The following is a 23,817-nucleotide window of genomic DNA, read 5'->3' as shown; positions in this document are numbered from 1 at the left end:
CGACCCCGGGCAAGGCAATGAATCTCACTCAGACTCAGTTTCCTCATCTGTAAAACCGGGATGATAACAGCACCAACCTCACAGGGTTGTTGGGAGGACCAAATCCAGTTAGATAAAATAGGAAAAGTGCTTTGTGCTATAGAGATGTCAGCTCCAAGTCACGTCCCCTCTCTGAGACTCAGTCTCCTACAAGATAAAAGGGTGGGATGAGAAGACCCGTAAAGTCGCTCCTGTGTCTGCATGAGCCCAGCCTGGTCTTGTCTCTGGGTCCGGGGAGATCTCTCGGGGGCAAGGCTCCTCTCAGCACCAAGGGAAGAAGGCTCCGATTCAGAGTCAGCTGCTCCTGCTCCCCAAACTGACATATGCCAAGGGATGCTGAGCGGGGTCAGAAGATGCAGGATCCCTGACCGCCCCTCCTAATTCCCAATCAGCTCCATACCTCCCCTGTCCCTCTTCCATCCATGGGTCCTGGGCAGAAGAGGCGGCTCCCCCTGGGGCTAAGTACCAGCAGGTTACAAACTGGCCAGGTGACCCTGGGCAAGGCCCTTCACCTCTGGGGAGGTGGGGGCAGGTCTAGAATTACAGAATGTCAGAGCTGGGAGAGTTAACCTAGACCAACCCTCTTGTTTTATAATCGGTGAGGCAGCAGGCGCCCAGAGAGGTTAAGAGACTAACTCACGGTCACATAGCCCACTAGGGGCAGAGCCCAGATAAAAACCCAGGTCTTCGGAGTGATAATCCTTCACCTTTCCCACTATACCATCCCAGCTTCCCCGTGAAAGACGAGAAAAAGTAATTAAAAGGAAAGCGCCCATGGCGTCTCTGTTCTACGCCGTGAATGGACTGGGCCATTGACAAAGAATTAATCGCCACCCTTTGTCAATGACGCTGCCTTCTGGCCAGCCTTCCATCATCCCCAGCCACGCCGCCCCCCCCCCCCAGACTAGATACGACACTGACACAAGTGGGTGCAGATGATCCGTGAGGGGCGCCCCAACAATGGAGAAGTCTAGATGGTCCAGTAGATACAGCATTGAACTTGGGAGTCAGGAAGAACTGAGTTCAAATCCTATCCCAGACACTTACTAGCTGTACGACCCCGGACAAGTTACTGAACTCTGGCACGCTTCCTCGCCTGTAAAATAGAAATCCCGGCACCTACGTCACAGGGTTGTTGTGAGGGTCAGACCTCGCAAACCTTACAGCGGTCTATTTTTGTTGCTGTTCGGTCATTTGCAGTCATGTCCGACTCTTCCTGACCCCATTTGGGGTTTTCTTGGCAGAGACACTGGAGCAGTTTGACATTTCCTTCTCCAGCTCATTTTACAGATGAGGAAACTGAGGCAAACAGAGTTAAGCGACTTGCCAAGGTCACCCAGCTAGTAAGTGCCTGAGGCTGGATTTGAACTCAGGTAAGATGAGTCTTCCTGATTCCAGGGCCCCCTAGCAGCCCTAAAGTGCTACAAAATGCCGGCTGTTATTCTCTCTATGATGCTATGAACTTGATGCACCTGGAGGAGAAAAGAGTCAGGCTTCCCAAGGGGATGGAAGGTAGCCATGAGAAGGCAGGATGGAGAATCCCAACGTGCCCGAGCTGGGAGGGACCTGAGAACATGGAACACCAAGTGTCAGAGCAGAGAGGACCTTAGACACCGAACGTAAGAACTGAAAGGGACCTAGCATCAAAACTCCCCCTTGTTTTCCCGATGGGGAGACTGAGTCACAAAGAGGGGAAGAGGCTTGTCAGTCAGTCATGACTGCAGATCCCCTGCAAAGAAGCCCATCCTAGCTCCCCTCAAAGATGGTGTTTTGTGTTTTCCTTTCCTCAAAAATAAACCAACAGGAACAATTTTGTGTGTATGTGTGCTTTGGTACATTTCTGGAGCCGCTGAAAGAAAAAAAAAAACAAAGAAAAAGGGAGAAAATTCACAAGCTTGGGACAAAATTAATAAATACATCACATTTAAAAGCTTTGGGGCTGCTATATACAACACTTTATACACCATAACTCTGGGCCAGGAGATGTCACAGGAATGATTCAAGGTCGACCCTCAGTCTGAGACTGGACAGGGAGGGCAAAGGAGATCTCACTCCCCCAGGTGTTTCTTTTCCCAAGGGAGGTCTCTTCCCCAAGGTGGGTCTTTGGACCCTCAAGCACCATTCACTCCAAGGTGAGCCCCCATGCCTCAGCCACACATAGGGATCTCCTGGAGTCCAGCCTCGGGGACTGGTGAGGGACTGACCAACCCATAGCACTGCAATGAACAGAGGAGGCTGGGTCTTTGGGGCTGGGGAGTCAGGATACCTGGGATGGTACCCTGGGGCATCTCTTCTCAGGGTTTCCAAGGCAACTGAGGAAGAGATGATGAGCACCACGAGATGGGTCTGCTAGCAAACCCGACTGTCTCCCTGTCCTCCCCAGTGCTGATGGGCAAGGGTCCCCTTGGTCTGACCCCCAGCTCCACATCTTTCCCAGGCAGGGACCCTGAAAGTGGCTCATGGCCATGGCTTCCTGGGGAGGGTGGGGGTCTTCAGAGCTGCCTTGGGACCAATGGCAGCAGCAAGGAGAAAGGACTGTGGGTCTCCAGCACCATGTCTGTCCCTGGACCGACTTCCAGAAAGGCCCCATTAGCACCTGAGAGGGTGAATCCCCATGACTTGGGCCATCTGAGCTCTGAGGTATCTGGCCAAGGGGACTCACCAATGCACCTTCACCTTCTCTGGTGGCCTGTGTTCCCTTTCATCCATTCTGCTTTGACTCAATGGGCATTTCTCTCTTGACCCCACCCCCCAACACTCCAGAGAGCTACAAAGTGCCACAGTCCCAAATAATAGTGACAATGATAACAATTACATAAATCATTAAAAACAGAGCCTTCGCTCAGCCCCTCCCCCATATTCTCCTGAGTTCCCACGGGCAGCTCAAAGACTATGTAAACCTGGGTTGAGTGAGAGAGACAGCCGGATGTGGGAGCTCATGTGATGGGAGATGTCGCTGGGAGGCCCTGGCCTTGGGGTTCCGGTCTTCTGCTGTCCCTCTTCTGCCAAGAGGCAGAGGCCAGAGTGCTGTGGTCACTGGAAGAGGGGGTGGGCACCTCAATCCAAGAAGCAGGGAGCCACCAGGGGCCTGGGGCCCTGGCCCATAGGGCACCCCAAGTTTGCTTTTGTGGAGCAAGCCTGTCCTGAGTCACTGACAGGCTGGTGTCTGTTGGAGCTGGGGGCTCAGGGGCAGGATCACTGGCATCTGGATGTTGATTGGCTGCCCCTTCCATTGGGGATGGTGAGCTGGGAGCCGTAAGGAGGGTCTCGTTCATTCCTGGAGATACCACACCGGTCTCAGGACTCTGGGGGAAGGCTCCTGGTGTGGAGAGGAAGGGCAGCAGTGAGGTCGGGCTGGGGGCCGCGCTGGGGCTGGGGGCAGCCTCCTTCTTGCTGCAGGACTCACAGCACAGCCTGTTGTAGCCAGGGATGGAGCAGTAACGAGCCAGGACTTCCATCTGGCAGAAAATAGACTTGTCCCCCAAGCAGGGATCCTCTGAAATCACAATCACAAGGATGGGTCATGACAGACCCCAGGTCCCAGTGGATCTCACTGCCTACAACTAGGATAGCAGAAAGCTCTTAGAGCTGGAGCTGGGAGGGACCTCAGAAGCCATCGAGTCTAAGCCCCTGGTTTTACAGATGAGGAAACTGAGACCCATAAAGAAGAAGTGATGTCCTCAAGGCACACAGCTGGGCACACGCTGTTCCTGGACGTTCCCTAAAGGGCCCAGATCCCAGACGCCCTATCATGGGCAAAATACTTGACCTCTCAGAACCTCAGTTTCCACATCTGTAAAGCGAGGGGCCGGTGGATTAGACGACCCCGAGATCCCTTTTGATTATAAAATCTGTGATCTGGTGAATGTTAACAAATAGCAATGAAGACCAGTAGCCACTAGATGGCACCAGAGTTCCAGGTTTGGAATAACCCGAGACATGGCAACCTGGGAACCCAACAAACCTGCTCATAGACCTGAGCTGGAGACACACATGCACATACACACACTCTGTACAGATAATGAAGAAGAGGGTAAGTGACTCGCCTAGGGTCACTTAGCTAATAAGGAGCTGAGTCGGTCAACAAGAATTTAGTAAGCTCCTACTACATTCATCCCAGGATACAAAGAAAGGGAAAAGATAGCCGCTGTCCTCAGAAGTTTGGATTGAAATCAAGCTCTTCCTGGCTCAAAGACCCATATCGGCTGCACTACAGCAGGCTGCCTCTTGTGCCGAGGGAAAAGACATCAGCTTACTTGATGAAATCTTGTTGACAGGATTGGGGGGCCCAGTCCGGGGTGCCCACTGGCCTTTGGGGGTCACACGCTCACTGGTCTCCATCTTTGCCGTGATGCTCGGGAGCTTCCCTATTGATAGGTGGAGATACGGACTAGGTCATCTTTAAGAGCCATTCTTGGGGCTGTCCATGGGGGGAGGGGATTTGACCCTGCGACCAGGCACCCTTTCCCAACAACCCACCTCCCAGGCCCTGACTCAGACCCTGACTTACCAGGGCAGGCGGGTAGGCTGCAGACTTGGACGGTCTCTGGCTTGTCACCCTCACACTGGCCCACGCTGTTATCATTGGTCTTGCAGACCACTTGGCGCTGCTGGATGCCTTCCCCACAGCTGACTGAGCACTGTCCCCAAGCCAGGAAGGAGTGGTCACACATGAGGACAACGAAGGAAGAGAGAAGGAGAAGGAGAGGGAAGGAGTGAGAGAATAAGTGCCAGCCATGAGGGCAATGAGGGTCCGAGTTTGAAAAATGATGGTAACTTTGGAACACAATGTGCCTTCCTTCCCTTTCAGACTGTCTCCTATCTGCCCCAGACCCACCCTGTGCATAGCTAGTTACTTACATACTGTCTCCCCCAACAGACTGTCAGCACCTTGAGGGCAGGAACTGCTTGTGCCTTTTCTTGCTCCAAAAGCTTGATGGCTTCCGGAACACATCAACTTCTCTGTCTGGCATTTAACCATCCACAATCTGACTCCAATTTACTGATTACATCTCACTCTAGACTCCGATTCACCCCCTAACTCCAGACCCAGTTCCCTTTCCCCTGTACCATATGATGTGCACCCTGGGTTTTAATAGGACAGACTCCAAAGGGTTTGGAGAAAAGCTGGCAGGCTCCAGTCTGAGCCCCTTCAGAGGAAGTCAGCTCAAGAGGGATAGGAAGCTCCCAAGAAAGAAATTCTGAAGAATGATTCCTTTGGGAAGGAGAAGAGGGAGCAGCCTGAAGAAAGCATGTGGCTGCACAGGGTGCTCCTCGGTGGCCATCTTGGAATATGAAACACACATACAAAGGATGACAGCCAAGGCAGGTACATGAGAAGACTGCAAAAGCACAGCATCCAAAACCACCTGAAGAGGAACTTTTTCTGATCCTGATCATGCTCATTGGGAGACCCTGGCTGGGTTTCCTTCTTGTTAGTGAAGCAGGGTCCAGTGGAGGGAGAGTAAAGATGAGAAAGAGCCCTGGCCTTGGGAAGATTCAGCCAGGAGGAAACAATGGGCTTCACAGCAATATTCCTCCCCCCACTTCACCATGGCCTTGAAGACCCAAGTCTTCCCCAGTCCCTGAAAAGAGACTCACCTGAGACCAGGCCCCCGTCCTCCACTGGGCTGGGCAGGGCACTCGGTGGCAGGGCCTCCGGGCCTCGGGCCGATCACCAGGGCAGTACTTGATATGCACGACCCGGCTGGTGCCATTGTGCAGGTTCTGGAGGCACTGGACGGCCCGAGTCTGCACCCCCAGCTTTCCACAGCTCTTGCTACAGGGACCCCACTCGTCGGCTACCCACCTGAGGGATGAGAGGCAAAGTGGGATAACCCCGGACAGGAAGAAATCACAAGCTGGGATGTGCTGGGACAAGGTGCAAGGTTTTATCCCAGAGTAGAGATCATTCCAACTTTCATCCTCATATCCCCAGGGCCTAGCGCAGTACCAGGAACACAGTAGTTGCTTCATAAATGCTGACTGGTTGAATGACTGACTGATCACACTTTTCACTTCTATTCCAAAGAATTATAAGATACAGCAGAAGAAATACCTGAAGGTCTGGGATCTACTTAGCGCTTTGTCACTGACAGGAAGCTATACTGACCCTGTTCAGTCTCTCTATGCCTAAGCGGCCTCATCTGGAAGATGATGGGAGATTCAGAGAGACAGAGACACAGAAGAGACAGACAGAAAGAGACAGACAGAGATGCAGAGAGACAGAGAGAGGAGAGAGGGGGGGGGAGAGAGAGACAGAGACAGAGACAGAGACAGAGAGGAGAGACAGAGACAGAGAGAGAGAGAGAGAGAGAGAGAGAGAGGAGAGACAGAGACAGAGAGGAGAGAGGAAAGACAGAGAGAGAGAGAGAGAGAGAGAGAGAGAGAGAGAGAGAGAAAGAGAGGAGAGACAGAGAGAGAGAGGAGAGACAGAAAGAGAGAGGAGAGAGAGAGGAGAGAGGAAAGACAGACAGAGAGAGAGAGACAGAGACAGAGACAGAGAGAGAGGAGAGACAGAGACAGAGAGGAGAGACAGAGTGAGAGAGGAGAGACAGAGACAGAGAGGAGAGACGGAGAGAGAGACTGAGACAGAGACAGAGAGGAGAGAGAAAGGAGAGACAGAGACAGAGAGGAGAGACGGAGAGAGAGACTGAGACAGAGATAGAGAGAAGAGACAGAGACAGAGAGGAGAGAGGAGAGAGAGAGAGAGAGAGAGAGAGAGAGAGAGAGAGAGAGAGAGAGCGTGCCAGCCTTGGAATTATAAAAGCCAAGGTTAAGTTTCCACCTCTGAGATGTACTGTCAGTGCGACCCTGGACAAGTCACTGTCTTCTAGACAGGCCCCCAGGTAAGTAAGATTATAAGGTGGAAGAGCAGGTGGCTATCTGCATTGGTGGAGGGAGTTTCCTTACCAGGATTTCCTCATCCCAATGGAACCACAGCCCAGGCCCAAAAGAGAAAGATGGTGAAGTAGTTTCATTATCTATAAAACGAGAATTTAGATCAGGTGGCCTCTAAGGTCTCGTCCAGACCTGACATGATATGATCTATGTTCTATCATTGACATCCAAGGTTTTGAGCAGGGGTATGCTTGTAAATATTTAACAACCAGCTCTCCAAAAATAAACAACATGCTTTCAAGCTTAATTTGCATTATCAACATCTTCTCTACCACCTTCTTGGAAGAGGGTGGGGAACCTGGTCCTCAAGTACAACCCTCTGAGAACTTCACAGAATAAATTCAACTGTAACCCTAACCCTTTGTTCTATGAAGTCTTGATTCCGTCTAAGGGTCACACTTGAGGACCTAGAGGGCCACATGTGGCCTCAAGGCCACAGGTTCCCACCCCTTAAATCAACAAAACAATAAATCAAGTCTGTATTTTGTGGCATTTGCTGATTTTTGAGGAGTAAATACACTGAAAATTTAACAATCACCTTGTGCCAGTGAGAGCCTGCCCCAGAACACCTCTGGTCCTAAGTGTCAAAATGGGGCTACTCCCTCTCCCTCTAAATCTCAAGTGTCTGGAGCTGAGAGATCTACCCCTCCCCACCACCACCCTCCCTTTTGGAGATTTTTTAGAAACAGCCCAAGTCAATTTGAATAACCTAGCCCAGTTGTTGTAGAGGAAGATGAAAAATAGAAAAGGAAACAGGAAGAGGGCAGGAGTTCCTTTTGGAACCCCAAAACTCAGTGAAAAATACAAATGCAAGGCAGCAGGTAGCCCAGTGGAGCACTGACCCTGAAGTCAGGAGGACCTAAGTTTAAATCCAGCCTCAGACACTTGACACTTCCTAGCTGTTTGATCCTGGACAAATCACTTAACCTCAGAAAGAAAGAAACAGAGGAAGGAAGGAAGGAAGGAAGGAAGGAAGGAAGGAAGGAAGGAAGGAAGGAAGGAAGGAAGGAAGGAAGGAAGGAAGGAAGGAAGGAAGGATAGGAAAGGAAAGGAAGGAAGGAAGGAAGAAAGGAAAGGAAGGAAAGAAGGAAGGAAGGAAGCAAGGAAGCAAGGAAGGAAGGAAGGAAGAAAGGAAAGGAAGGAAAGAAGGAAGAAAGAAAGAAGGAAAGAAAGAAAGGAAAGAAAGAAAGAAAGAAAGAAAGAAAGAAAGAAAGAAAGAAAGAAAGAAAGAAAGAAAGAAAGAAAGAAAGAAAGAAAGAAAGAAAGAAAGAAAGCTGCCCTTAAGCAGCTCACCTCAGCCTCTTGGAATCCTGACCTTCCTTCGAAGCTCTCTGCCCACACATCAACTCCTGCATGAGGTCTTGTCCAGTATCCCCAGTTGATTGTCCCTTCTCCATAAAAGTCTACTGTGTCTATTTTGATTTTGCTCTTTGTCTTCCTGTCTAGAACATAAACTCTCTGAAGGGAGGGATTCTTGCATTTCGACCTTTGTAACCCTGATGCCTACCACGGTGCCTGGCATTGAGGAAGGGTTTTTAAACAAACGTTCATTGATTGGTCAGTGGAATGAACAGAAAACGGAGACTTTCTTGAGCGGGCCTAGAGAGGAGAGCCCCCACAGATGCGTGAGGATGCCTTTTGTCTGGAAGCTGTGCTGCTTCCTCAAGGTGTGAAAGTGCTCTCTAGTCTTTCAGCTGTAGTTCCAGGGTAATCTCTCCACCCGCCAGCTGCTCATAAGACCATAGGGTTGTAGATTAAGGGGCCTTCAGAGCTCTCTAGCCCAACTCTCTCATTTTACATATGAGGAAACTGAGTCCCATAGAAATTAAATATGTCATCCAGGGTCATGCAGCTGGTGTCTGCAATGGGATTTGCCCCCAAGTCTTCCTGACTCCAACTCCAGTATTCTGTGGCCTAGGCAGCCCCTTATCTCGATGCTACAATTGTTGGCTTTAACTGAGCTTGTGGTCCACTAAGGCCCCAGGCCTTTTTTCACATTAAGTGTAGTCTAGCTAGACCTTCCTCCCATGCCAGCTTTTTAGAAACCCATCATCTTGGTGGATGGATCAGGCTGGGTGGAAAGGAGAGACAGAACAGGGAAAGCCCCACCTTGGGGCTAGCACTCACGAGGGCTGGGTACACCCTTGCTGGCTGCAGCGTCTCCGGATGGGCTTTGGCTTCTTCTGGTGGTCACAGAAGTGGCGGTGTACCATGCGATGGCCGCTCCGCTGCCGGCAGCCGTACTTGGTGTATTGGACACCTGGAGCAGGCAGAGACATGGCCAGGGGAAGGGGCTTCAGATGGAACAGAGGGGCCAGTTCCCATGGGGTAGGCCATGTCCAGGAGGAAGCAGGTCAGTCTCTCCCCTATTCCCAGGCTGATGAGCACAAGCCTCTTGTAATTCAGCGCTTAGCACAGGGCCTGGCACAATTAACTAATTCCTGCCCCATTCCTTCCCTCCTTATTCATGCACTTCCTGCTCTCAGCCTTGCCTCCCTGAAAGGCTTGGTCCTTGCTCACTTCCTTCAGGAAGCCCAACCACCCTCTCTCCCACTAGCCTTATCTCAGACTAATCTTATATGCAACATTCCATCCCCCTGGTCTTTGCCCAGGTTGTGCCCTGTGCCTGGAGTGCACTGTCTTCACCCTCCCTTCCTAGAATCCTTGGCTTCTTTCAGAGTACAGCTCAGATGCCCCCTGGTACATGAGACCTCAACAGATTCCTCCCTTATCTGCCTTTCTGTAATGTAAGAACCTTGAGGGCAGGCACCATGCCCCACTGAAGGCCAAAAACGGCATCCTGCATGTTTGTGCATTCCTGCTAACTTCCTGTTTTCTTTCCCACCATCCTGGGCTGCTTCTCAAAGATCTCTGGAAGGGAGGAGTTGAGGTAGAGCTGCCTGCTCCGACTCCTTTTTGGGTGGGTGGGGCAGGGAGCTTGTACTTGTGGTACCACTGATATAGAAAACTCTGTCTCAACTCTAAGTGACTGGCCCAGGGTCACACAGCCTCACACCATGAGATATGTGCAAGGCAGGGCTTGACCCCGGGTCTTCCTGACTTTAAAGTCAGCCCTCTATCTCTCATATCTTGCACACAGTAGGCACATTGTTGAATCCAACCTCATCTCATATTTCTCTCATCCCCATCGATTCTCTGACACTCAAACCTGCCCTGGGCTGTTCCAGATTAGCTTTAGTCAGGTTCCCTAGGTGTGGGACGCTTGACCTCCCAGGGTAGGATAATGGGTCAGCCATGCAAATCCTGGCACCATTACTATGTGTGTGACCTTGGATAAGTCACTAAGACTTGGGGCCTCGGTTTCCTCAGCTGTAAAATGAGTGGGCTTAACCTGGATGATCTCCCAGGTCCTTCCTGCCCTTCACCTGTAAGATTTCTCCCAACCCTCTAAAACCCTTCTCAGATGCTGCCTCCCCCAGGAAGCCCACCCTGATCCTCCCCTGGCCCCCAGACCCCAGAGAACACTCTGCTCTGCCTCTCCCTCTGCCATCTGGGCTGGCAGCTCCATGAGGGCAGGGACCATGGTGCACAGTGGTCCTAGGCCAGAGTGGCTCGGCTGAGCAGCAGACGCACCTCCTCCACAGGTTTTCGAGCATGGGGACCAGCTCTTGAGGGCCCACTCGTACGCCTCGGTCTCTTCTAGGAGCACATTGTTGCTCCCTATGAGGGGCAGCAGGTCCTCGTGGATCACATACTTGTATATCAGGCTGCTCCTGGAGTCACTGTCCCCTTGGGATATGACCTAGGGTTGGGAGGTGTTGCAAGGGGTAGTGTGGAGATCGCTGGACTTGAAGGCAGGAGACCTGAGATCGAGTCCCAGCTCTGCCACTCACTAGCTGGGTGACCTTGGGCAAGTCACAGCACTTCGCTGGGCCTCAGTTTCCCCATCTGTAAAACGGTGATGATAACACTCGCACTGCCTACCTCACTGACTTGTTGTGAGGGGTCTTGGGGAGGGGGTGATGGGATCCCCCCATGACATCCCTTGACCGAAGGAGGCCCCCTCCCTCTGGCATTATTGTGTGTAGCCCCCAACCAGGTCTGGGGGTGGGGGGGAGAACTGGAAATGGGCTCAGCACACCAGGGCTTTACATCCAGCTTTAACACATGCTAACTCTGGTCAAGTCAGACGGAGAGGTGACACCAAGTCCTTAGAGGTCCCTTGTTGTTCTGACATTCTGTGTTCTATGTTCTAAGGTCTCTTCCAACGCTAACATTCTATATTCTAAGGTTGATTCACGTTCTCTCTTCTACGTTCTAAGTAACCTTCCAGCTCTGATGTTCTATGCTCTAAGATCCCTTCCAGCTCTGACATCCTATGTTCTAAGGTCTCTTTCATCTCTGATGTTCTATGTTCTAAGTTCCCTTCCAACTCTGACATTCAGTGCTCTAAGGTTCCTTCCAGCTCTCGCATTTTATATTGTAAGGTCTTTTCCAGTTCTGATGTCCTATGTCCTAAAGTTTCTTCCACCTCTGATGATTCTTGCACTAAGGTCTCTTTCAGCTTTGATGTTCTAAGTTCTAAGTAACCTTCCAGCTTGGACATGCTATACTCTAAGGTCTCTTCCAGCTCTGGCATTCTGTGCTGTATGTTCTAAGGTCTCTTCCAAATCTGACATCTCTTTCAGCTCTGATATTCTATTTTCTAAGTTCTCTTCCAGCTGTAATGTTCTGTGCTTTAAAGTCCCTTCTGGCTCTGACATTCCATGTTCTAAGATCAGTCACTACAGTTTTATGTTCTAAAGTCCATTCCAGTTCTGACATTTGGAGAGTTTGTGATTCAATGACAGCCTAAGTCTCCTCCACCCTTACCCTTTGTCCATGTTTTCTGTTGTGAAGAGTCAGAGAGTGATTTTTGCCCTTCTCTCTAACCCTTAGAGTTAGAGCTGGAATGGACTTAGGTTATTCAGTCCAAATGCCTTACTTTATATCAAGGGAAACAAGCCCAAGGAGGGAACATGAATACTCCCAGGTCACCATGCTAGTAAGTGGCAAAGCTGGGCCTGTAAGAAAGGCCACTGATGTTTGTTTAAATAGCAGATCCAGAGTTCTTTGGCCATGGTTTGGGATCACCAAGGTTCACTGTGAGATGAAAGGGGCTCTGACCTCATCCCACACATCAATGACACAGGAATGAGCAGGTTTCTTGTGTGTCCTCCTGTGTTTCTAACCATCTTTCCAACTGGCTTGAGAAAAGAAGGACGGGGCTAGGGAGGTCGGGAGGAGGGATGGAAGGGAGAAGGGAACATCTAGAATGCAGATAGTCATCTTATGGCCTGCTGCTTGGTCTTCCTGGTGCAGAGCCTATGGCCAGGATCTGGGTGCTCTGACCAACCTCCTGGCTCTTGACTCAGTGGGTGGTGGAAGGCCGGGGTGGGGGGGGCAGGGCTAGAAGGGCATTGAAGGAGACTTACCAGGACAGTGATGGCTTCAGGCAGAGGGCCGCTGGTCTTCAGAGCTTCTTTTGTATCCTCCACACTATACTCCCATTCCAAACCCATCTCAATGAAGGTTCTATTCTCAGCATCTTTGCCTTTGGGGTTGAGGATAAAGTTCCCAGTGGCCTTATTCTTCACTGCTGTGGGGGATGGAAGGTCATTGGGTTAGTTTAATTCAAAGAATATTCATTAAGAACCTACTGCAACAGCAAGCAAAGTGGGATTTTTTGCTGGTTTTTCCTTTGGAGTTAAGTTTCTGTAACACATTAAGTGCTTAATGGAATGTTAATGGAATGGAATGTTAATGGAATAGGATCTGCATTGAGCTTTGGCCCAGCTAAAGCTATGGTGCATCCTGAGTCTCATGGAGCCTGAGTCACATGGAGCCCATTGCGGGAGGAGCTTGCCCAACAGAAAAAAGAGCAGGAAATGAGACTGGGACAGAGCTGAGAGAAGCTAGCATGAGTGAGCAGAGGGAGGAATTTGCCTGGGGGAACTTGATTGTGGAGAGGCCTAACAGAAAGAATGTTTGTGATGTCAGTGCTCCCTCTGCTGATCTGTGTTAATTTCTCAGACACAAAGTCCTGTCTGTTGTCTGTGTTAGTTTCTCAGACAGAAGCCCTGTCTGTTGATCTCTGTTAGTTTCTCAAACACAAAGTCCTGTCTGTTGGTGTATGTTAATTTCTCAGACAGAAGCCCTGTCTGTTGGTCTGTGTTAGGTTCTCATACACAAAGTCCTGTCTGTTGGTCTGTGTTAATTTCTCAGACAGAAGCCCTGTCTGTTAGTCTGTATGAGTGAATTGATCTCAAGAGCAGAGACCCGTCCACGGGAAGGAGGCTTAGCTTAAGTCTCTTTTAATTGCTGTTAAAGTGAATTGAGATGATGGTGCTGGTAATGTGTGTAAATATTGTAGCCTGTTAAGCTTTGTTTTCCCAGAAACAGAAGCTGTGAGCAGGAGCCTCTGGAGCCTGCTGTCAGGAAGGAGCAGGAAGAGCTTGGAGTGGAGCAGTCCCTGTGAGCTGAGACAAGGAGCAGGAGCAGAGAGCTGCCTCTGTGTGAACCCAGGCAAGAGCTGGGAGCAGTCAGCCTGTGGAGGAGGAACCTCTGGACTTGGAAGTCAACCTCAAGTTAATATGAAAGAGGCATTTACTTGAACACTCTGTATTAACTAAGGAGATTGTAACTTACTGTAGCCTAGGGGTGGATGGTGTTTGTATTTTCTGATACCCCTTAAGGATGATATGCTCTTCTAGGAAAGACCCTTGCCTGGGACCCCCTGCTTGTGTAAACAAGCATTTTGGGGATGCAATGATATATGCTGTATGAGTATTCTGAGGAATGCTATAAGATATACTGAATGATATGCTTTGTTTAAGACTATGTGGCCACCTTAGAAATAAGTTGTTATGTTGTTGTTATGTTGCTATGAATGTTATGCTTTAGTTTATTGAATAATGTTTAGTTCTGAATAAATAGAGAGTTCATTACACTATGCGATTAGACCCTTAAAATTATTCACAGTAGCAGTCCTCAGATGTGCTGCCATGACTGGCGCTACAGTGACCTTGGGTAAGTCACTTAATCTTCATTTGATTCCGTTTCCTCACCTGTAAAATGGGGATAATAACAGCACCGACCTCTCAGAGTTGTTGTGAGGATCAAATGAGACCACTGTAAAGTACTTAGCACAGTGCCATGTAACTGTTACTGTTATTATTAATTTCATTATTATCATTACCAATGGTCTGGGGCTCCTTCTCTAGTTCTTCGATCTGAATGTGCCTGGCTCCAGCTGGGATGTGGAAGAGTTTGAGCGAACCTGTGTGGATGAAGACAACAGGGAGATGTAATTACTCCTCCTGTGGTGAGGATGCCAATCAGGCACCACTGAAGGAATGCAGAGATGATGCTTTAGCTGCACAGGGGAAGGTGAATGATGTCAAGGCACCATCTTAGAGGGGCCTGGCATCCAGGAGACATCTGCAGAGGTCAGAAGGGGAGGGGCCAGGCAGGACAGGAGGGTGGAGGACTGAGGCAGGAGCAGAGAACTGCACTGGCTGCCATTCCGGGTCTTGCCTCTAACATCCCATGGGACCTCTGGCCTGTCCCTTCCCCTCTCTAGGCCTCAGTGCCCTCATCTATATAATGAGGGAGTCAGACTCAATAATCTCCAGAACCCCTTCTATGATCTCTATTCCAGAAGGAATTATTTCTGTCAGCCCAGTTTTTGGTACATAGTGACTAGAAAAATGGGTACTCAGGGGCCCAAAACCGAGGAATTGCAAAGACCTGAAGGGTCCTCGATTTTCTCCTCCTTCACTGACTATTTCCTCCATTGCCTTGCTCAGTACAACTGCCCCCTGCCCCATCACACCTGGGCCCAGCTGAAGCTCACCTGGCTGCTTGGGGGACTTGGACAGGGTGCCCTTCACTGTCCGGCAGTGGGAATTGTCCCCTCCACACACACCACACTTGTCGTCCTGCTTCATGGACCCAACCTCCTTGTCACACCCAACAGGCTGTGGGCAAAGGCAGAGTCAGCAGCAACCAGGGCAGCGTTTGGAACCCAAGTCTTTCCCTGACCCCTGGAATCTGGGATTCTGGGTGCTGATAATCACCCAAGGCTCATCTCTAATCATTCATCGGTGCATTGATTCTTCAGAAATCCAAGCCTTGTCCAGTGACCAGCATGTGTGATCACTCTTGTAGAAGGTGGATCCCCCTCTCCACTCCACACCTAAGGCATGCCTTCCTCAGAAGCAAAGTCCAGGGGGAGGCAGCCACATGGTTTGATATGTAAGTGAACTGATTAACTTTACTGATCTCACCGGGTTGTGGGGAAAAGTGCTGTGAGATTTCCACCAAGTCCAATAGAAATGTGATTCAAGGGACATGCTGACAAATTTTTAACAACTGGCTCTCCAAGGGGACACACTTTTAAGTTGATTATTTAAGTTCATTATTAACATTTTCTCTATCACTTCCTTAAAGAAAAACAACCAACAAAACAATAAATCAGGCCCTGGTTTGTGGTGTTTGCTGATTTCCCAGGTGCAAATATTCACCATGAAAATTTCACAATTGGCTCTCCCAAGCTGCTTCCAACACATTCCTTATCACACCCCCCCCCACTACATCCGCCCTTTTCAGCTTACCATTAGATGGTAAACTCTTTGAGGGCAGGAACTCTCTCAAGACTTTTTTGTACCCCCAGCACTTGGCACAATGCCAGGCACATGGTAGGCACTTAATAAATGTATTTTGACTATTTATTGATTCAAAATAATAGCTCTAAACCTTGATGGATAAACCACTAAATCAGTAAACTCATCCTTCAGAAGAATAGACAGCACCCTTCCTCACCTTCTCATAGACTTGATGAAGAACAGGGAAGGTCCTTAGAGACCACCATATCCAGCCCCCTCATTTTACCCAGAATAAAACTCAAGCCTGTGAGCTTAGATTGTTTGCCCAAGGTATTTAGTGACAAAATGGAGATTCAAACCCAAGCCTGCTGCTCTTTCTACTGCTTCATCCTGAGTAACTTTGATCTGTGTCCTTCTCTAAATTCTCCTTGGGAGTCTGCCCAACGAGAAGGCCAAAGGGACTTACCACTAATGGACACCTGTACAGCACACAGACCATCCGATGGTTATCCCTCATGTTTTTTATGTGAATGACTCACTGTCTTCATGTCTAGGCCTACAACTCCTGTGACAGCTTCTGCCTCGAATTACTCCAAGAAGATCAAGATTGACATGACCCAGGTCCTCCATTAGTGTGCCCATTTGCTATTCAGTGGACAAGCTCTGACATCTAGAGTATCAACACTTAGACATCCAAGTCCTGTGTGACTCAGCACCCAGAACTGCAGAATTAGAAGGGCCCTCCAAAGGCATCTAGTACAACCTAGGTCATTCAGTCCTGGGCCCCTTTCTCTTTTTATCTTAAGTTCAAATGCTCTTTGCTTCTATATCACAATTATTCCACAATATGCTTTCCCCAGACCAACCACTACCCAGTAAGCCTTGCTTTGTAACAAAGAAAACAGCCAGGCAAAACCATCTGACCCAGTCCTCAGTCCAATAGTACAAGTAACATTCCATACCCATAGTCCCCCACCTCTCCAAGGAAAGGAGAGAAATGCATTTTCTCATCTCATCTACAGGGCTATAATTCCTCCACCCCCTTTTCCATCCCTTGATTGCACCATTAATACAAAGCAGATATAGAACTTGGGACCATTTTTCTCTGTCATGGGTGCCATGTCCTAAGAATTAACTGGTCACCAAGTGGCCAACAGACTGATGATGAGCCCCTCCATACTCATCCAGTATGATCCTTGACCCACATCATACTGCATCAGATAGAAGCAGGTGCTAGGGACCAGACTTTCCATTTCATTACAAATGTCCCAGAAATAGTGTGGGTAGGGATCATTCTATCCTTTGTGCTTGTATTTCCAGGGCCTGGATCATAGCAGGTGCTTAATAAACACGTTGGTTGATCGATTTACATCATGGCTGTTGTTGTTCAGTTGTGTCCAATTCTTTGTGACCCCATTTGAGGTTTCCTTGGCAGAGATACTGGAGCGGTTTGCCATTTCTTCTCTAGCTCATTTTACAGATGAGAAAACTGAGGCAAACAGGGTTAAGTGACTTGCCCAGGGCCACAGAGCTAGTAAGTGTCTGAGGCCAGATTGGAACTTCCTGACTAAAGGCCTGGTGCTCTATCCACTGTGCCACCTAGCTGCCTCTATATCATGGCAGAACTTGACAAAGCTTGGGCTATGCTCTGCTGGCCAAAGCCTTTCAAAACCCAGGTTCACTTCCATCCACATGGGAGTAGGATTTTGTGGAAGACAACAGCAAGAATTTAATTACACTTAATGTTTCCTATTATGCTAGGGCTTTATGGTTTACAAAGTACCTTCTTCACAAAAGTCTTCCAAGGTAAGGAGTGGATTATGACTCATTTCACAGAGAAGGAAATGAAGACTCAATGGAGTCAAACCACTTGGTTTAGGCTCTAAGCTCCCCAAAGGCAGAGATCATCAGTCATCATTCAATTAGTAAGCATTTCACTTCCCAAAACCTTCTTGTTACCAGAACTAGGGACCCTGCCCTCATCAGTGCACTGGACTGGAAGTCAAATGACCTGCCACCTCTGTCATTAACTCACTTGGGTGACCTTGGGTAAGTCATTTGGTCTCTAAAGTTCTATGATCATTTCCTGTGCCCCATCTCCTCATCTGTCAAGGATTCAAGGATCCATGATGTCATGGGTGTGGATATCTCCTCCCTCCACTATGAAGGCCCCAACCCTGCCATGCCTTAAGAGATCATTGTCACAAGTTCAATGGTGGCAGGAAAAAGTCATCACAAAAAAGAGGTATGTAACTCTGGCCCTGGTGAGTGGCCTCCCTGCAGTGAGCGAGCCAGGCTGGTCATCAGGAAAAACATTAATCCTTCACCAAGCTATCCTAGAAGGCCTGACAGGCCTCTGGAGGACCCTAGTCATCTCCACCCAACAACAAGGCATCCAAAGAAGACTAGGAATCAGGCTGCCTGTCAAACAGGCCTCTTCCTCCAGGTAAAGTAAGGGTCTGGTCCCAAGGCAGAGTACCTACCACACACTCTCCTCGGGCACATACACTGTAAGGGTCCCTGTAGCTGCACCTGGTGCCATCGTGGACGACTTGGTTCATAAACACCACATCCCCAGTGTCTTCAGACTGGCAAATCAATTCACATTTCTGGGCCTCTGCCAGGAGAACAGGATGCATACAATTAGAAAACACAACAAGGTTTCCAAGATGTTTTCCAGGAGGTCAGTAATGAAGAGTAGACTGCCCCCATTTGAAAGAGGAGGTGAGTGGGGCACAGAAAGGTCAGGGGGCTTATCTGAGGACTCACAGCTAGTATATACTAGAACTGAGTTCTCCTGATTCCAAGTTCAGGGGTCATTCTGCTACATCTCTCTGACCAGGAATCATCAGTTGACAAGCATTTATTGAGTGCCTACTATGTGCCAGGTCAGTGAGAGAGTAAATGATTTGTCCAAGGACAAATCAGAACCCAGATCTTTAGACTCCATATTCAAGTTCTTTTGTCCATTGTTCCATTCTATCTCTCATGATTTGGGGCTAGATATTATTTTGGAGGTTATCAAATCCAAATCCCTCATTTTAGAGATGAGGAAGTTGGGGGACACAGAGGCCCGAGGGCTAGGATACTTGGGTTCTAGACTGCGCCCTGCCACTGTGGGACCTGGATTGACTCCATTCCCCTCTATTTATTCCTCCTCAGTTTCTTTTTCTGTAAAATAAGAGGGTTGAATTCGATGATTTCTAACGCCTTCTTCTAGCTACAACATCCTTAGGAGACCATGATCCTGTGATTTTCCAAGGCTCTCAGCCTCAGGAACCAAATAACTATGTCTCATTCATGTGCCAACTGTGCCTTCAGTAGCCACAATGGAGAATCCTCCAAAAATAATAACTCACATGTCTGTAGCATTTACAAGGTTTACAAAAAGCTCTCACAACCACAAATGCTTGCTATGTTCTCAGACAAGTTACACCAGTTAGGAGTAGGGAGTGGATGGTGTCACTAAGGGGTCGTAGACAAATTCCTGGAGTTAATGATATTGTAGAGGAAAGAAAGATGGACATCTACTTGTTATCTATGTGACCTCGGGCAGTCACTTCCTTTAGTTTCCTCATCTATAAAATGAAGGCAGGAGGAATGAAGTGTTTTCTAAATTCTATGATCTATGGGCTTAGAATATTTTTAATGTTCCTCTTTCTCCAGATCAAAATTCACCTTTATCTTTTTCTCCTACCCACTGTTAGCCCTTCCGCCAACCCCTGGCCTTGAACTTCAGCCATAACTACCAGGCAGGTGGCACCACACACAGATCCAGGATCTGGCACAGGAATGAGTCATGATCACACAGCTTAGACAGTCCAGATGGCGTGATGTGGACCAATGGATAAATGTAAGGGAATTGGGACCACAAGATCTGGCTTTGAGTCCTGCCTCTCCTAAAACACATGGGCCTCTCTGGCCTCAGTTTCCCCATCTGTAAAAGACTTCTAAGGTCCATCTCAGCTTTTAAAAATCACTGAAATTCATCTTATTTCCCACTAGTAGAATGTCAGCTCCTTGCAGGCAGGCTCCGGTTTGTTTTTAATCTCTGTCTCTATCACCTAGCACATTTCCTGGAACATGGCAGGTATGTGACAAATGTTTCTTGAATTGAATCAAATTGAATCAGATTGAGTTGATGAATCTAAGTCACAGGAGGGCAGATTTCGGGTGAGAAGAAAGACGAATTTTCTAACTTCAAGAACTATCCAGCAATAGAAATGAAAAGGACCATATGATTTAGAGCTGGGAAGGACTACAGAATCTCAGATCTGGAGGTAGGAGGGATCCCAGAGGCCATGGAGTCCAAGCCCCTCGATTCCTAGATAAGGAAATAGACAACATCAGAGATCACACTAATAGTAAGAGATGGAGTCATGTTTGAACCTGGGTCTCAAGATTACAAGTTGATTGTACCATGAGCTCTCCATCACAAGAAGAATTTGGTGAGAAGCCAGAGAAATCCTTGTTAAGGTGGTGATAGATGAGATTCCTGTACAGAGGTTGGATTTTGTGACCTTTAAGGTCCCTCCTCAATCTGAGATGTTTTGATTCTATGCATTCCAGCACTTCACAGCTGGGTCGGTGATAGCCCAGCTCCTATCCCCTCACTCCACTGCATTCTCCCAAACTCCGATCAGTAGCCTATCTATATCAGTTCACTGTTGGGTAATGGACCAAACTGAGAAACTTTGGGAAAGCTGTATTTGAGAAGTCCGTGCTAGACCCTGTCAGTGGCAGAACATCAAATAGGGAGGGATTAGAAGTGGATTAGAAGGAAGGAGGAAGAGGTCAAACTCACCATCGTCATGCTCATAGGGGATCCAGCTGTGCCGAGCATTCTTATGGGTATAGTAGGAATTGCGTTTGGCACACTGCTGGGCTCGGAAGTCCTTGTAGGGCCCCCCACACTCCTCCATGTTGCAGATCTGATATTCATACATGGAACCTGGGCACTGACGGCCTCCATAGGCTGGGCTGGAGGAGGAATCACAAGGTTTGATGACTTGGGTGGCACCTCAGAGATCACCTAGCACACCTAGTCCTTCATACCAAATTGGAAAGTGAGACTCAGAGTGGAGAAGGGACTTGCACAAAATATGACAAATTTCAGAGCTGGAATCTGTGCCTTATTCTTCTGACTCCAAACCCAGGGCCCTTTCCACTGCAGTATTTGTCCGATTTCTCAATCAGTCCATTTCAGGGGGTTAACAGGTCTCCTCCAAGTCTCTCCATGAGCACTATTTTCCCTCAATAACCTGTTTTATATTCACAGTTGGGGACGGATGGTCCAGCTCCTATCCCCTCACTCTCCTGTCCTCCCCCAGTCTCAGATCACTGGCTGGCCTGGGTAAGTTCACTGCTGGGGAATGGACCACATTGAGAAAGTTTTGGAAAGCTGTATCTGAGACCATCTTCTCTGGGAAGTCCCTGCTAGACCCTGTGAATGGCAGAAAGTCAAATGAGGGGATTACAAATGGGTAGAAATTATAGGTGGGGAATTTGGCCTCATCATGAAGAATTATCTAACATTCAGACCTAGCCAACAATGGAATGGACTAACTTTGAAGGTAATGAGTTTCCCATCTCTGAAAGTGTTCAAACAGTGAATGGACAACCATGTTAGGAAGGATCCCTGATAGTGAATTGCAAACTGGGATACAAGACATCGGAGATCCCTCATAACCCTTTGGTATTAAGATTCTATGATTCAGAGATGATATAATGCAGCAGAAAGAGTACAAGGCAAAGGACATGGGTTCCAATCCCATCTTTGCAACTTTGCACCTGTGTAACCTTGGGCGAGTCACTTAACCCCTTTGTGCCTCAGTTTCCTAATCTGTAAAATGGAGTGGGTGGGTTAGATAGCTGCTAAGGTCCCATCCATCTCTACAGTTATAAACCTAAGCACTCATCAAGAACTAAGCAATGGTTGAGACCTGTTGCCCCCTCAGACTAGAGAGATTCAGAATCCTGGAGGTCTCCATTTAAAGAACTGGAATTGCTTTGAGGGATCACACCTCTTTGAACTTCAGATGAGTGCCCCCTCCCCATGAGAGCCATCTGAAACAATAATAATAGGTAACATATTGATGGTGCTTTCTCCACAGCAACTCCTTGAGGCAGAAAACACTAGAATTACTATCCCCATTTTAGAGATAAGAAAACTGAGAACCGGGGAGGTACCAGGATCACACAGCTAATAAATCTCTGGACCAGGACTTAGATCCAGGCTTTTGGGCTCCCAGCTAGGCTGACCCTCAGGAAAGAGGCAGGTGTATTCAGCCTGGAAGGATAAAAGCTGATAGAGAGTAAGCTGGAAGCCTACATAACCACGAAGTAGGATGGAGAGAAAAGCAGGGAGGACTTCACTGCCAAGTCCACACATCCTGAAAGGAGAGGACGTTTAGGACAAAGAAAAGGATGGCCAGCTTCATAAAGGGAGCGGGTAAATAGCATCCTTGTGATGTAGCCTGGGATGAAAAAATGATGGTGGTCAAGGAGGATTTGATAAATACAACAGACCCTGAAGTAGATTTTTGTATAAAAAGCCATTGGGAGGCACACCCTTGACCTTTATCTGGGCACTCCCATATCATGTTTTCACCTTATCTGAGACAAAATCCTAGGCTGGAACGAGGACTGGTCAGTTTCTTTGCTCTTTCTATGTCTATTGGACCTATTCATTCATTCATTGACTCACGCATTCATTCAACAAACAGTTATTAAATGTTAAGCCACCTCATAGGAAAATTATTGAACTGGAATGTCTGAATGGGAGGGACCTCAGAACACAGAGGGTGAAAGCTTTGTGAGACCGCAGAACACAGAACATAAAGCTAGAAGGAAACAGAACTAGAATGTCTGAGTTGGGAGGGATCCCAGAACAGAGGTGTCAAACATGCTGCCCGCTCCTGAGTGCTGCCTGAACCAGAATAAAATGTAACTGGGAGATGTTTAACAAAATAAATAAAAATATTATACAATATATCCATTAATTTGTGGTGTTCTAAGTAACATCCACCTGGGTTTCTGTTTGAATTTGACACCACAGGCTTAGAAAATAGAATGTCAAAGCTTTGAGGGACCTTGGGGCAGAGAACATCAAAGCTAGAAAGAACCTCAGAACTTGAATTCAGAGCTTAGCGTTAGAATATAGAATGTTAGAGTTGGGAACAGACTTAGGACATAGAAATAGAATGTTAGACCTATAAGGAGTCTTAAAAATGATCTAATCCATCCCTTTCATTTTACAGGAAGGAAAGAAAGAAAGAAAGAGAGAAAGAAAGAGGAGGAAAGAAAGGAAGGGAAGGAAAGAAAGTAAGAAAGAAAGAAAGAAGGAAGGAAGGAAGGAGGGAGGGAGGAAAGAAAGAAAGGAAAGGAAAGGAAAGGAAGAAAGAAAGGAGAGAGGGAGGGAGGAAGAAAGAAAGAAAGAAAGAGAGAGAGAGAGAGAGAAAGAAAAGAAAGAAAAGGAAGAAAAGAAAGAAAGAAGAAAGGAAAGAAAAGAAAAGAAAGAGAAAGAAAGAGAGAAAAGAAAAGAAAAGAAAAGAAAAGAAAAGAAAAGAAAAGAAAAGAAAAGAAAAGAAAAGAAAAGAAAAGAAAGGAAAAGAAAAGAAGGAAGGAAGGAAGGAACTGAGGCTCAGAGAAGAAACATACCACAGCTAGTAAACAGCATATGGAGTTTCCCCCTCCCTTCATCTCGACCCCTTCCAGAGGGTCCTCCTGCCTCACCCTCCCGCCTTGGGCCAAGCCCAGCTTCGAGGGCGAGGGCTGGACTCACGGTGGGTTGGTGCAGCTGCGGCTCCTGGAACGCACCCCACCCCCACATGTCCTGGAGCAGGAGCTGAATTTGGTCCAGGAGCTCCAGCCGCCGTCCTGGCCGTAGGGCTGTTCTGACGTCTTCCAGATGCAATGGCCTTTAAAGCACCACTGGGAAAGAGGAGATGAATCGAGGGTCACCTCTGGGCCTGACTCTTCCCAACTCACAACTGAGAGGCCAATTAGATGGCAGATTAGATCCCTACAATTTGCTTTGGTTTGTAAGAAACCTTCAAGGTTGGTTGGCATTCTTTCTGAAGAGACATATGGGATCTTCTATCCTCGTAGAAAGGCAGCATAATGTAAGGGAAAGAATGATGGATGTGGGGTCAAAGAGTCCTGAGTTCAAACCCCAGCTCTGAAATGTATTTTGCAGCTGTGTGATCCTGAGTGAATCACTGTAAGCCTCAGTTTCCTCATGTGTAAAGTAGAAACAATAAAAACACAGTAA

General features: G+C 48.1%; 1 protein-coding gene across 1 annotated transcript in view; it reads right to left on the bottom strand.

Annotated features, from left to right (window-relative positions):
• Nucleotides 1-2,975: 2,975 nt before the first annotated feature.
• Nucleotides 2,976-23,817, bottom strand: part of ADAMTS14 (ADAM metallopeptidase with thrombospondin type 1 motif 14) — a 107,399-nt gene continuing 86,557 nt past the window's right edge. The window contains exons 11-22 of the mRNA XM_036736469.1: nucleotides 23,329-23,477; nucleotides 20,350-20,525; nucleotides 18,029-18,162; nucleotides 14,795-14,918; nucleotides 14,138-14,218; nucleotides 12,375-12,538; nucleotides 10,534-10,702; nucleotides 9,067-9,199; nucleotides 5,641-5,848; nucleotides 4,550-4,679; nucleotides 4,296-4,406; nucleotides 2,976-3,535 (exon numbers count right to left, since the gene is read on the bottom strand). Coding sequence (XP_036592364.1) covers nucleotides 2,976-3,535; nucleotides 4,296-4,406; nucleotides 4,550-4,679; nucleotides 5,641-5,848; nucleotides 9,067-9,199; nucleotides 10,534-10,702; nucleotides 12,375-12,538; nucleotides 14,138-14,218; nucleotides 14,795-14,918; nucleotides 18,029-18,162; nucleotides 20,350-20,525; nucleotides 23,329-23,477 — 2,139 coding nt within the window. The remainder of the gene's footprint in view (nucleotides 3,536-4,295; nucleotides 4,407-4,549; nucleotides 4,680-5,640; nucleotides 5,849-9,066; nucleotides 9,200-10,533; nucleotides 10,703-12,374; nucleotides 12,539-14,137; nucleotides 14,219-14,794; nucleotides 14,919-18,028; nucleotides 18,163-20,349; nucleotides 20,526-23,328; nucleotides 23,478-23,817) is intronic.

The sequence above is a fragment of the Trichosurus vulpecula genome, chromosome 8, assembly GCF_011100635.1.
Source record: "Trichosurus vulpecula isolate mTriVul1 chromosome 8, mTriVul1.pri, whole genome shotgun sequence".
Taxonomy (NCBI): Eukaryota; Metazoa; Chordata; class Mammalia; order Diprotodontia; family Phalangeridae; genus Trichosurus; species Trichosurus vulpecula.
This window is presented reverse-complemented; position numbering and strand designations above follow the sequence as displayed.